This window comes from Rhinolophus sinicus, chromosome 5, assembly GCF_057876585.1.
Source record: "Rhinolophus sinicus isolate RSI-liver-muscle chromosome 5, RSI-T2T, whole genome shotgun sequence".
NCBI lineage: Eukaryota > Metazoa > Chordata > Mammalia > Chiroptera > Rhinolophidae > Rhinolophus > Rhinolophus sinicus.
In genome coordinates this window covers 73,943,978-73,958,039 of record NC_142505.1, presented here as the reverse complement: position 1 = coordinate 73,958,039, position 14,062 = coordinate 73,943,978, and the positions used below count along the sequence as shown (strand labels likewise).

At 32.2% G+C, this 14,062-nt stretch overlaps 1 protein-coding gene across 3 annotated transcripts in view; it reads right to left on the bottom strand.

The window, feature by feature from the left end:
- ADAMTS19 (ADAM metallopeptidase with thrombospondin type 1 motif 19) overlaps nt 1-14,062 on the bottom strand; it is a 232,549-nt gene that overhangs the window by 109,583 nt on the left and 108,904 nt on the right. For all 3 annotated transcript variants that reach the window (XM_088798593.1, XM_088798594.1, XM_019756011.3), the window contains exon 8: nt 13,231-13,336. In XM_088798593.1, coding sequence (XP_088654719.1) covers nt 13,231-13,336 — 106 coding nt within the window. The remainder of the gene's footprint in view (nt 1-13,230; nt 13,337-14,062) is intronic.

The following is a 14,062-nucleotide window of genomic DNA, read 5'->3' as shown; positions in this document are numbered from 1 at the left end:
CTGTTATTAGCTCATATATATCCCATCCTAAATAAAAGTACTAGTTGATGATGTATTGCCTTTATTTTCATTTATTTATTTCTTACTGTGTCTACTCTCCCTTTAGAATATATCTTCTCTTGTAGTAGATATACTTTGCACATTAATGCAGATTTAAAGGCAAAAACTTTATTCCCATCTAAAAAGGACTCTTTCAGCAAGCTGAGAGCTACTAGCCAAATCTATGTTTGACAGGGTGCCTCCTGGGGTATATGCTAGCTTCTCATTGAATTAGAAGAATTTTAGATTAAATAGTTCAATTGCTGAAACTGCTGGATTTGGCTCTTCCAAGTCCATGACTTCAGAACTTGCATGAAATAATTGGATAGGCCTGGAACCAGACTGCAAGGTAGACTCATCATAACTGATACATAATTTACCTATTGTGTTTCCACATAGTTTATTTTATATAGGAATTCAAAATATCATGTATCAAAACAGGAAAATATTTTGCCATATTTATATTTGTATAGTCATAAAACAGTATTTTCTTTTACTCGGTCAAGATAATTGCATTCTTTAACCTAAAAGAATTCCTCTTCTCTACTTGTGAAACTCAATTGCCTTCTACTCTGGATCTCAAGAGATGAGTATTCGTACAACAAATGCTTATTCATTCATAAGACAAATGTTTAAATGCCCATAATGTACAATGTACTCAATATCGTGCTTTGGGAGAAAAAATGTATTAGAAGGTAATCCTATTTTTATAGAGATTGTTGTCCATTAGTGTGTGTCTGTAAGTAAATATCAGTATAAATCAGTACATATTAGAAATTACGTGACAAGTAATATTTACAATGAACAGTGCAAGGGAGTTATAAAAGGAAATACATTTCTAGCCAGGTTTCAGGTCTAATTTCCCCAGTGACAGTATTTGTCTTGGCCATTAATGGATAAATAAAACTGGAAAAGGTAAACATCAGTAGGCCTGGGAGTTGGGATAAGAAAAAAGCATTAATAAAGACATGAAGTTTGAAAAGTATGGCCTGTTTGCATTCATGAAATAGAGACATGGATTATAAAGTTAGAAAGGTAGATTGGGACCACTCGATAAAAGTCATGAATGTAAGGCTGAGGAATTTGGAGTTCATTAGGTGGTAAAGGGCAAAAAAATTCCTGAACTGAAGATGGGGACTGTGATTCAGGAAGTTGAATCTAACGTGTGAGATAGATTAGAAAGACAACGCACTAAGGCAAGGAGACCGCTGAGGTAGATATTGCAGTAGTCCAAGCTTGAAGGAGTAACGACAGAGAACGGACAGATGAGATAGCTATTTCAGATGAAGAATAAGTAGAATTTGTGGAGAACTAAGGGGAGAAAGAGATAAAGACATTTCCGATGGCTCCGCTAAAGAACTGATAACAATATTGATGGCAATAACAGAAATGCAAATGTCTGAAGAAGAGGGTTTCTAACCTGGCCCTACCCTTGGTTCTGTCCAGATACAACTTCCAGCAGAGTATGTAAGCAAATGTCATGGATTTCAAAGGCTCACTAGTCACAAGCAGGCATCTGTATTCTTGGTACTCTGGCAATACTTAAAACTTTAGCAGGTGTCCCAAATCTGTATTGCCTTCAAGGAACTAACTTTGTATATTTATTTATTGCCTCATTAGCCTCTCTGTTCTGAAGAAACTTCTGAATTGCCAACTTAGTGGAAACACCATGTCTCCATGCCCAAGTTTAGTAATATATATTAGTCTTTCCCCCCTGATTCAAAAGGCAAAACAAAAACCAAAAACACATAAGCATTTGCTATAATTGAAAAAAAAGTTTTAATTAAAAAAGATAACAGTTCTCTCACTTCCATGTATGCAGGAACCACATGGGGGGCATCTTAAAAACACAGATTCCCAGAGATTCTGATGCAGTAGAAAAAACTTCTGTTTTTATAATGATATGATTTATAACTAAGTTTCCCTAACTTATGTAATTATATCCACTCCACATCTTTATGAAGTAGGCAATCTAATTACCATATGAGATTCTGAATCAGTGAATACATTGCAAATGTTCAATGCAGTTTGCTTTAACTTGTAAAAATATAGAACTCTGGGAGAGCTTTTTCATTTTCTTGACACTATTAAAAGTATGAATTCTCATAAATGTGCTAAAGCCCAATTACATATACTGATTTCATATGCTGATATCAAGACAAACAATTTTGTGCACAATTTTATGTCCATAGAATTATTTCAAGAATATAACATCTCTTAAAGGGGCACTTCTTATAATTAGAAAAGGGCAGTGCTAAGTCATCAGATACTAAATGGTCAAAAAATAAATACTATTTTATTAATGTAAAATAGTGACCATTTTTAAGTCCTTATGATTATTTTTATTGGCTACATATTTTTATGTAATGGAGCTAAATTTAGGAAGCCAGAAAAAGGTGAGATGTTCAACCATTTTAGTAAACAAAGAAACATAAATACAAATTAAATTATAATTTAAAATGTTCTCTACTCAAGCTGGCAAAATGAACTGAAACTGTATTCACAAGCAATCCTCTATTTAAATTTAGATAAATAGTGCCATATGGTCTCCAAAAATAGTGCACCACTTTATACTCCTCTCAAAAATGTATTAAGAATATGTTTTTCCACACATTCCAACACTTTTCATTTACTTCACACTGTTATCAAAACATCATTTAACAGCTATTTACTGAGCACACATGAAAGGTGTTAGAGATACACTGTCAAACAATAACACACACACACACACACACACACACACACACACACAAACAACACACAGTACTCAGGAAGCACAATCAAATTAAGCACCAAATAATCATACAAATAATGTAAACCAGCAACTGTGAAAAACATTAGAAGTGAAAACTACATAGACCCTATAAGAGCATATATTAAGGTATTTAACCTATTTGTGGACTACTTCACTGAAGAAATGATCTAAAGAACAGAAAGAGAAAATGAAGGAAGAAAGCAGAAGTTTTCTTGCCAAGGGAAACAAATGGACCTTATAAGGAGAGTAAATACAGATTCATCAGTATAGATTTATGTCATCTGATCGGTAAAAGTAGAATTGCTTTATGGTCTGAATACGCATTCTATGAATGATGCTGAAATTATTTTCTATAAGCCATGAATATATCTCTATGAGCTGTGTGGTTACATCCTTTGCCATTTTTCAAATGGGGCTTTGTTCATTTTGTGTATTGATTTGTAAGAGCTCTTTTTATATTAAGGAAAATACTACTTTTTGATACGTATGTTGCAAATACTTTCACTGATTGTGGTACATCTGATAGTTGTATTTTTTTCTTTGAGTTGGTATTTAATTTCAAGTAGTTACTTTTATGTGAATCCTCCCTAAATATTTGTAGATTTCATATCTAGAATCATTGACATCCCCTATTAAAAGACAAAAAAAGGCAACAAAACAAAACAAAATATCTCAAAGTACAGAATCATTTTGGTGTGTTCTGATGTAATGTCTAAGGTACAGAATCAGGTTCTTACTACTTTCGTTACTGAATGATTCATTTTCTTCCACTGATTATAGGTGCAGCTTTTAGTGTATGCTACATTTCCATTTCCATTTCCTGCTTATAATGGAATTCTTTTTATTCTCTCTTCCACTGACTTGTCTGCCTAGTCAAGCCCCAACACAAACTGCTTTATCTACTATGAAATGTATTAATGTCTGATAGCATTCACTCTCTCCTCCCCACCACTTTTTTAACAAGAAATTTCTTATGTTGATTTTTCCATATGGACTGTATAATCAGTATGTCTAATAAAAAAAAGAAATGAAAAAAAATTCTATTGGTATTTTTGGGCAGATCGCATTACATTTATATATAGATAATTGTCATTTTATAATATCGTCTGTTCCTATTCCAAACCAGGAAATGTCTTTCCATTTATTTAAACCACTTTTATGACTCTCTGTGTGGTTATAAATTTTTCCTTTTATAAATCTTATACATTCCTTTATAAGTATATTCCTAGGTACTTTATCTTTTAAATTTTTACTTTATTTTTTTGGTATCTTCAATATACACTGATTTTTTTTCTTTCTTAATAGTTTGCAAGTGGCTGTTGTTTATGCATTGGGAAACAAAATTTTTAAATAGTTTTACAACAGGCCAATAAAAATTCTTTTATTGTTATAAAAGGTTTTTTTTAGATTGTCTTGAGTTTTCCAATTACACATATAATGCTCATTTTGCCATTCCTTCCTAGTTTTATTTTTATTTTACAATTATGAAATATTTTCATAAAAACAAATGCTATGTGTTTATACATAATATATATACATATGTGTGTATCTGTATGTGTATTGCGTAGGCTAATATAACTTAAGTATTACAGGGAACATCACACAAATAAGAAATGTGAAAAAGACCAATTCTAAGATCGCTGTCAGACTTTTCCATCATACCTCATGCCTCTGCCTTCAAAAAGAAGGCCCACAAAAAGTGTGCTGTTTCAGAAATCATTCCAAGCCTTAAGTTTTAAAGTTATGCACATGTTTTCTCTTAAAAGTCTTATCAGTGATCTATCAGTCTTTATTTTACCCGGAATTGATTTTTAGAAATCATATGAAGGTATTTAATTTCATTTATATACATGCAGAAAACCATCACATTTTTCTGAATAGTCAACTTTCTTCTCTACTGATTTACAATCCATGGTCAGACATCAGGTTTTCATATACTCATGGACCTATTTATGACTGTATTTTATTCTTTTAATCTGACCATATCTGCATAAATATCAAAATGTCTTAGCTCCTATAGTTTCATAATAGGTCTTGATTTCTGTTAGAGCAAGATTCCCACGTCATTCTCTTCCTCATCTTCCTCTATCTTTGCCTCGACCTTCATCTATTCCTTCTCCAAGACGATTTTGGCAATTTGGATTTATACACAAATTTTGGAAATACGTTGCCAATTTCCATACGAAAAACTGTGATGGCATATTTATTAGAATTTCCATGGACCTCCCTCTAAATCATTTATAGCAGAATTGACAGCTGTAAGTTACTGTATTTATTTACAAACATGGCACATTTTCGTTGATAAAGGTTTAATTTAATGAATTTTAAAGGGTATATACTTTCCCTATTTCATTGGATTTATTCCTAAGTACTTTGTGTTTTCTATTGTTATAGTAAATAGTATCCTTTTAAAAATATTATTTATTTCTGTGTTGACATTTGATTTTTGTATATCTGCCATATATCCAATCATCTTACTAAACTCATCAATTAATTCCATACTTGTACATTCTATCGTGTTTTTATATACGCAATCATATTTGCAAATTAAAATAGCTTTGTGTCTTCTATTCTCATCCCTACATCTTTTATTTATTTTTCCAACATGCTGCACTTGTTTGTATTCCCATCACACATATAGAAGCAGGTGTACTGAGATCCTTGTTGTTTTCTGAATTTTGTAGAGGATATTTCTAGTATCTCACCACCAAGAATAATGTTTCCTATTGGTTTTGGTAATACACATGAGTAAATTTCATTTTATTGGATTTTTTCTGTTTCTACTGAGAGAGTGTAGTTTTTATCTTTAATCTGTTAATGTGAGGATTAAGATTTTTCCCTTGTATATTACCTTTGTTTATACATGACTGAAAATGTTTCCTGGGCAGCTGGACGGCTCAGTTGGTTAGAGCATGGACTCTGAATGACACAGTTGCTGGTTCAAGTTCCACATGGGCCAGTGAGCTGTGCCTTCCAGCTCACTGAGCCCCCGGAGGGGCGGCTGGATGGCTCATTTGGACTGGACTTGGAGCTGAGCTGTGCCCTCCACAACTAGATTGAAGGACAGTGACTTGACTTGGAGCTGATGGGCCCTGGAGAAACACGCTATTCCCCAATATTCCCCAATTTAAAAAAATAAAAGAAAGAAAACGTTTCCTTGTCACTTTTGCATCCTCAGATAAAAAAATGACTGTAATTTTCACCCTCATATTTGCCCTTTTTAGATTTTTATATTACAATAATACTAGACTCAAATGAGTTGGAAAATGTTTCTTCATTTTCTAGAAAAATTAGATTAATATTAGTATTATTTATTGTTTGAATCTATTCCTATACCTGAACCTGGTATTTTTCAGGGGAAAGGTCTTAAAGTGCAGATTCAATTTCTTTAAATGGTTGTAGAGCTTTATGTTCTTCTTATATTTTCTTCAAATTTTTCTATTTCATCTGTTTTTAATTTTTTTGCCACTAAAGTATTCAGTGTATCAGTGTCTTCAATATTTTTGGTATCTTTTATGCCTCCTTTTCTCATTTCTAATACTGTTGAATTGTGCCCTTTTTTCCTCTTGATCAATCAAATTGGTCTACTTTATTTGCACTTAATAAATCTAATTATTATTATTGCATTTTTCTCTCTTATTATTTCCTAGTCTTTATGATTTCTTCTTTCTAATTTCCTTACCTTTATTTTTAGTTTTCTAACTTCTTAATTTTAAGACTTAGATTATTTATTTCCTCATTCAATTTTTACGTGTTCTTAAGACTACTTATTTTCCTCTATCTGCTGCTCTATCTGCATGCTACAAAGTTGCTAAATAGTATATTTGTTATTGTTTAAGCCTGAGAATAGTCTAGTTTCCCTAATGATTCTTTTTTTGACCTATGTGTTTTTCAAAAGCATGCTTGTAAGTTTTGAAATGTATGTATTTCTCTAATAAATTTCCATGGATGTTCTACGCATAAGAATATTTTACTAATTACTATATTAAAGCATTCATTTATTTAATCCCTATTTATTGAATGTCTAATATGAACCAACCACTGTGAAACGCATTCAAAATCCCATGATAATCAAATATAGACATGGTTCACTCCCTCTTAGTGCTTACAGACTATGAATTATGTATCTAATAGATAAATAATGCACATTTATAAAGCAATGATGCTCTTACATATATAATATAGTGACTGACCTACACAGAACACATACTGCAAGAAATGGTTGATATGCTGTATGAATTATGAGCAGGAGACAATTACTCAAAGCTGGAAAGTAAGAGTATTCTAGACAGAGGGAGTGGCATGTGACAATATCCTACAGTGTGAGGAACCATGGTACACTAGAAACATTGTAAAAACTCTAGTGCTGAGAAAGAAAGGAAGCATAGTCTGAAGTATAGTGGAAGAAATAGGTGGGGCAGATAATACAGACCAGCCCAGTAGTACGCTGAGTAAAGTTAATTAGAAGTACCCTTCGATATTCCTGAAGTAATTAATAATATGCACTTTAGATTTGGATAGACTTGAATTTGAACATTCACTCAGGTTATTAGCTCTATGAGCTTTGGCAATCATTATCTCTAAAAAGAAGCTAATATTCTTGCCTTCCTTTTTCATGTAGGAGCATAAGTCTTTGGCCTCAGTGCTAAGCCAGGAAAGTTTTGCTGTCCAATACATCTCCAGATTTAGAAAGGTCAGAAAAATACAGGATTATGTTATTAACAATTACTTTTAAAATTATTATTTCCCTGATATTTTACATATTTCATAATATCCAAGACCTGATGTTAAATTTTAGCAAAAGCTTCTGTAATATTAAAGGGGTTATTTTACTTTTGGTTGGAATTCAAAGATGACTGAATTTATTTGTGGTCCTAAAGAAAAAAGGATGTGAGATGTATAATATATAACATATATAAAACAAAAAGTATAAATATATACCGTAGCTATACCATATGTGGTGTGTATGGTGTGAATATACTTTTATATTTATGTAACAATCTAAAACACCACAAAATACCTGTATAAAAGAAGAACTTTTACTATTTGCAATGGATTTCATCCAGGATTTATGTCTAAAAGTACTTCATAAATATATAAGGACAGAGCTATATGACCCATGCACAGACCACCTTTCAGGCTAAAATAAAAAGAAAGCTGGCTAGCAGTTCACATGTGACTTCCTATGCAATACTGACTCAGCATTAATAAGTGTTACAGGGCAGGGCTACTCAGCGTGTGGTCTGTGCCCCGGGCTCCATTAGGCAAATTCCTTTTTACAGATTTGTATCTAGATAAGTAGCTGGCATAGAAGGTAAATCAGGTACATCACTAAGCACACAGTTTAGTTCAGCTAACTTTTTTTTTCATTTCAAGACTTTTTCAATGAAGCAAGAAATGTACTATATATATTCTGGCATTGCTCCTTATCACAAACCACATTTTGAAAAGTAAGATAATTTACTGAGCAGTTAATGATAAAATCAAATTTAATGGAGAGAACTTTATTACATATACTAAAGCAGGTTCTAGATGGACTTGTGGTGTTAAATGGCTAGAGATAAAGAGAGAAAGAAAATGAGAGAGAGAGAGAGAGAGAGAGAGAGAGAGAGAGAGAGAGAGAAGAAAATGTAAAACAACTAGACAAAAATATGTTTACCTAATTTTAGAATGAGGAAACACTTCTAATTGCAAAAAAAAACTATAAATAATAAAAGACAGTATGAGATTTGACAACTAAAAACTATCTGTAGATCAAAAACATTAAAAAACAAGATTAAGTTAACTAAAAGAAAATCTTAACAGTATATTTGATAGGAAAAGTATGCTCTTAATATCAAAAGAACCCCTGAAAAATTAATCTCTCTTAGCTGCAGTTTCCTCCTCTGCAAAAACATGATAATAACCATACTCAGTTCAAGATTTTTGTGAGATTGGATTAGATATGAATACACAGTATTTAGTGCAATGCCTTCTGTTAAAAGAAGGCATTATTTTTGCTAGGTAGCCTTTAGCAACCTAATAAAAGTATTTTTTAAGACTTTAAAAATATTGTGTAATTGTGCAGTAAAGAGTTAACTCGGCAAGTTTGGGTGGTCCAAAACCTGCACTGTTCCAGAGAAAGGTCTGGTCCTCCTCCAGCTCCTAGGAGGCAACTTCTAAGCCTCTGGAATATCCTGCCTGATAAGAATATCTCTGTTTACCTGGGGGCCCTGGGACATGCCAGACAGTTGATACAAACGATGCGATTGGTGGTGAGGGGACCTGGACCAGCTTGACCTTTGAAGGGGATGGAGACTGGAGGTCTGCCTTGTGGGTGGTCAGCCACAGCCACATGACCAAACTCCAGTAAAAACCCTGGATACCAAGACTCAGGTTAGCTTCTCTGGTTGGCAATAAGCTGTGTATTTTTCATACATTATTGCTGAGAAAATTAAGCACTGTCTGCACAACTCCAATGGGAGAGGACAAGGGAAGGTTTGTGTCAGGTGTCTCCTGGACCCTGCCTTGTGTGCCTTTTTCCTTTGCTGATTTTAATCTATATCCTTTCATTGTAATAAACTATCACTGTGAGTAAAACAGCTTTGCTGAGCTTTGTGAGTCCTTTAGCAAATCACTGAACCTGGCCCCCAACCACAGATAATATATTAATAATAAATTATGGCTTGAAATCAAACAAGTTGTTGTTCATAAAGATCATCTAAAATATATAAAATGTAGTAAATATGTGTATACATATGCACTGAACAAACCCTGTCAAATACATGAACAGTTACCTAAAATATTTTTATTTATAAAGATAAAATTTCAGCCTTTGTCACAGTAAATTAATAAAGATCTCATTCATATTTCATAAGTATAAAAACAATACCAATAAAAATTCCATTCTTGAAATATTTTGGTTATAAGAAAAATAATCACTCCCCTGACCTATTGTTTAAAAGGAAAAATAATTTTGAACGGGAAACATAAAACATTGGTATAAATCATTTATTGCTCCTTTCTTACTATGAATTCTAACCTATACTTTGTACATCATTATATATAAGATTTTTTTAAATTAGCAGTTTCCCAAAGGAAAAATTCAATATATTTTTGCTGACATTATTTAAGATTCCTTTGTAATAGTCAAAGACGTAATTTTTTTGTTCTCTTCAATTACTTAAATTCTCACCCCAAGAGTCAAGTGCTCCATACAGATTTTTCCAGCTATATGTGGTGTTGCTCTGGGATTTTCTAGAAATCAAATTCAAGGCAACAAACATAAGTATACTCACCCCAAATCAGTTTAAAAACATCTTATGTGTGATTACAAAGGTATTCTTGAATTGACAAATCTAAATGGGATCATTCTGCCACTCTAAAATTGTGGGTTGCAGAATTATATGATCCATTTTCTGCCTATATTAGGACCTATATGGGAAGAAGTTATAACCAAAAAAAAAAAGAAAAAAGAAGAGAAAGAAATCCAAAAAGAAAAAAAAACAATAAGAATTTAATAGTTTTACTTAAGTAGCTGACTCTTAATTATACCTCTAATTAAAAGAGCTCTATTGATGTGTGTGTGTGTGTGTGTGTGTGTGTGTGTGTGTACACAGGATCCACAGATGTAATTATCTAATATCTATGAAAACTTTCCCTATTTAAGAGGCTATATATAGATACACATTTTTAAAATTTCCTCTTCCTACATTTTTCTTTCGTTGTGCTTTGTGTCTTACACTGGATGATGATGATCTAATTTAACAGATGAACTCCCCCCTGTCTGTTTGTTCTTTATAAAGACACCGTTATTCTCCCTGCTGGTGTCTCCCATTCTCTAGCATCAGGAAAACACTAGTCTCTACTTTCAAGACAAACATTGCTTATTAGTAAGGAGAACTTTCAGCAACTAAGTAGTTCAACATATATCGCATGTCCTGCTGGTCTTAGTCCATCAAACATTACACATACCTTTGGCACATCTCTATTGATTTTGGGTGCAGCTCTATAAAAGTCAAATAAAATAATACTTTACTACCATTTTCACCATTCCAACCTGAGTTCCTGATCATAAACCAATGTTTCTACTACATAAAGCTGAAGGGGCCTTTCCTTAAATCATATCATTCAGTTTTTCATTTAAGTAGTTGTAGGTTCTTGACCAAGCCTTTACATGTTCATGAAGTAACATGTATTGTGGCTGCTTCTTTGAATTAGTGCTTTTCTTACATTTTAGAATACAACAAGATTGAAGAAAGCAATTTTACTTATCTGCTTTTAAAAAGCAAATGAATTTTTCTAAGTGAACTCTCTACTATTTAGGGTAGTTAACAAAATTATTTAACATCCGTTTCATTAAAATGTACTCAGATTGCTTATATATCAAACTATTAATACATAGCTAAAGAGTGAAAATTAATTCGAAACTTAATTTATAAGAATTATGTTTAGGATTAATTTGCATTTATTGTCTTAAAATTTTACAGTAGTAACTTTTTCTTCCCTTTAAACATTATTCTCAACATTTTTCATCAAATTATGCATGTGGTTTTTCCTAGTATGAGTAAACTAAAATCATCTATAAAAACTGTATTGGAATTAAGATTCTAAATCCCATTATTTCTGCAGTGCAATATTAAATAAGGTTATTGCGCTGCATACTTTCCCTAAAGGATGATGACTTTAATGTGTATTTATTTATTTATTTTATTGGTTTGTTATTTTTTAAATAACAAACTTGTATTCTAGAACACTCGACTGAAGACTCAAAGCCTGCATGGGAGAAAATGAAACTCTAGCCACACATATAAAAAGTGACCTCAAAAATCAATCACTGTTGATAATGTCCTATTTCTTGGACTAGGTTATGGGCACATGGATATATTCAATTTTTGATAACTCATTGAGCTGTATAATTATGACTTGATCATTTTCCTGTACTTCAGTTTACTTGAATAAAAAGGATTTTTTAAATCAAACACTGTTATGTCCTGTATAAATTATCTTCTAAGCTTTCTGATACCAATCAAATTTCACTTCCAACTTAACTTTACTCAATAGTCTACAAAGTCCAGGCGTATAATGAAAATGAAGTGAGCTGGGTGTATCATACTAGAACGTTATAGCCTGTGATGGGCTGGGAAAGATGGGCCCAGTCTCCAGGGTATAGATGCTACTCAGCTCCCCGGAATTACTGCCGTATGGGACTGTGATTCTTGTGTTACCAGGTCTGGAAATTTGATTTTTATGTCAAATTTATACTTTTTAATGTTGACGGCTGATTCAAGTTTTAAAACACTGCCAGCCAAACTAAATAATGTCTTTGACCAAAGAAGCTTCCATAAAGATCACCTCCCTGAGAAAAACCTTACTAAATCTGAGTCCAATTAAAATACTTCTCATCTGTATGGCTGATACTGCTACCATGTAGGGAAACCTTCGGTCAACATTAAGTCTGATTCCCTAACCCACAGTATTTCCACGAGAATATACTGCTTGTAAATATGTGCATAGTTCTTATGTAACTGGAATCCAGAACCAACCTAATAACACATGTATTATCCCCATTTTACTGATGAGGTATCTAAGGCCCAAAGGTAGCAGAAAACTTAATGAAGAAATTCAAAATAGTATGACCTAGTTAGATGACTTGAGTTCATATCCTTCTTCCAACACTTAGTGTTTTCATAACTTTGGTGGTGGGGTTGGTAAATTAACTTCTCTAAACTCCAGTTTTCCCTCATATAAGATGGGTACTCTAACAGCACTACCACACAAAAATGTAAGGATATATAAAGCATGTAGAAATGTGCCTGGCACATAGTAGGTGCTATATAAGTGTTACTATTAGTAATTATTGATGCTACTATTAATATTATCTGTAAAATGAGATCCTTGCTTTTCGTAAGTTTTAAATGAACTAATCTATGTAAAGTGCTTAGGTTGTGCCTGAGATATAGTGAATGTGCATTACATATAAATTGTGTGCCCAGTTTACGTCTCTTCCAATTTCATTACTCCTAAACCATGCAGATGAATTGCTTCACTCTGTGTTGCGTAGTGACAAGCATCGTACTGTTACAGGCTGCAAGTATTTTCACTTGCATGAAGTATTTTCCTTGGATGTTTAAATAATACATAGCTTTGCAGTGTCACAATTATTTCAATATTTTTATCACTTGAAAATGTGTAGTGAAATCAATCATGTGCCATGCAATGATTGTCCTGATAAGGATTTTAATAATGTAATAAAATGTTATTCAAACTATCAGGAATGGTTACAACATTCAGAAGACACTCTTTAAATTTAGATGATCTTCTCCACCTCTTTTTGTTCCCCTAAGTTTTAAAAAACTTAAGCTCAAAGAAAAAAAGAAAAAATAAGCAAGTACTTCAATAACTCAAATTATAAAGTTATATGCTAATACGCCAGAATAGCCAGAATTGTTACTTACTTGTGACCCATTTCATGAGCAATTGTAAATGCCAGATTCAGGCCATTATCTTCAGCAATAATACATTTTCTCTTTTCACTACACATTCCACTCAAGTAAGCGATACCTAGAAAAATACAAACACTAACTGTGATGTGTCAGAATTAAAATGTAAATATTTATGCTAGGTATTAATAGAACAAACAAAAAGTTAAGAAATAAAAAATATGTCAATGTTAAATTTGGTATCTAGCCCTTGTAAATGGAATTTTAGGGGAAACTGTTTATGGATAAGTCACTCAATAAAGCATTAATATTCTTTTCAATTTTATATGTTAGCTGAAATTATTTTGTCAGTTATCCAATTCTCAAAAGGCATACTGTAAGAATGCACTTTATAAATACTACTTTTCATTGTCATTGAAGATAAATGAATAGTTACATCTTAGAAATGTAAATTTAAAAAGCAATGATTATGTTAAGATATTTTTCAATTCTTGTGAAGAACCTACTTTCAAAGAAAAACCTTAAAATAAAATAAAGTACATATAGAACATTCTTGAACATACATTTCTATTTTCAGTTAATAAAATTTTGAAGTTTAATTTTGTGAAACACTATTTTAACTAATAGGACATAAAAACTATCTGTGATACTTGAAAAATTGAAAATGTTTCATCTGCAAATTAGTCAGGCTAATAACATGGCCTGACTGCAGAGCATATGATACTGAAATATTATTTAAGATAAACTTTCAGCAAGATATTTGATCTTTTGGTTTAAATTATCAGTAAAGATGATAATATCTGAAATGACTGATACTGTTTAGTTAAAGACTTATGTATTATTTACC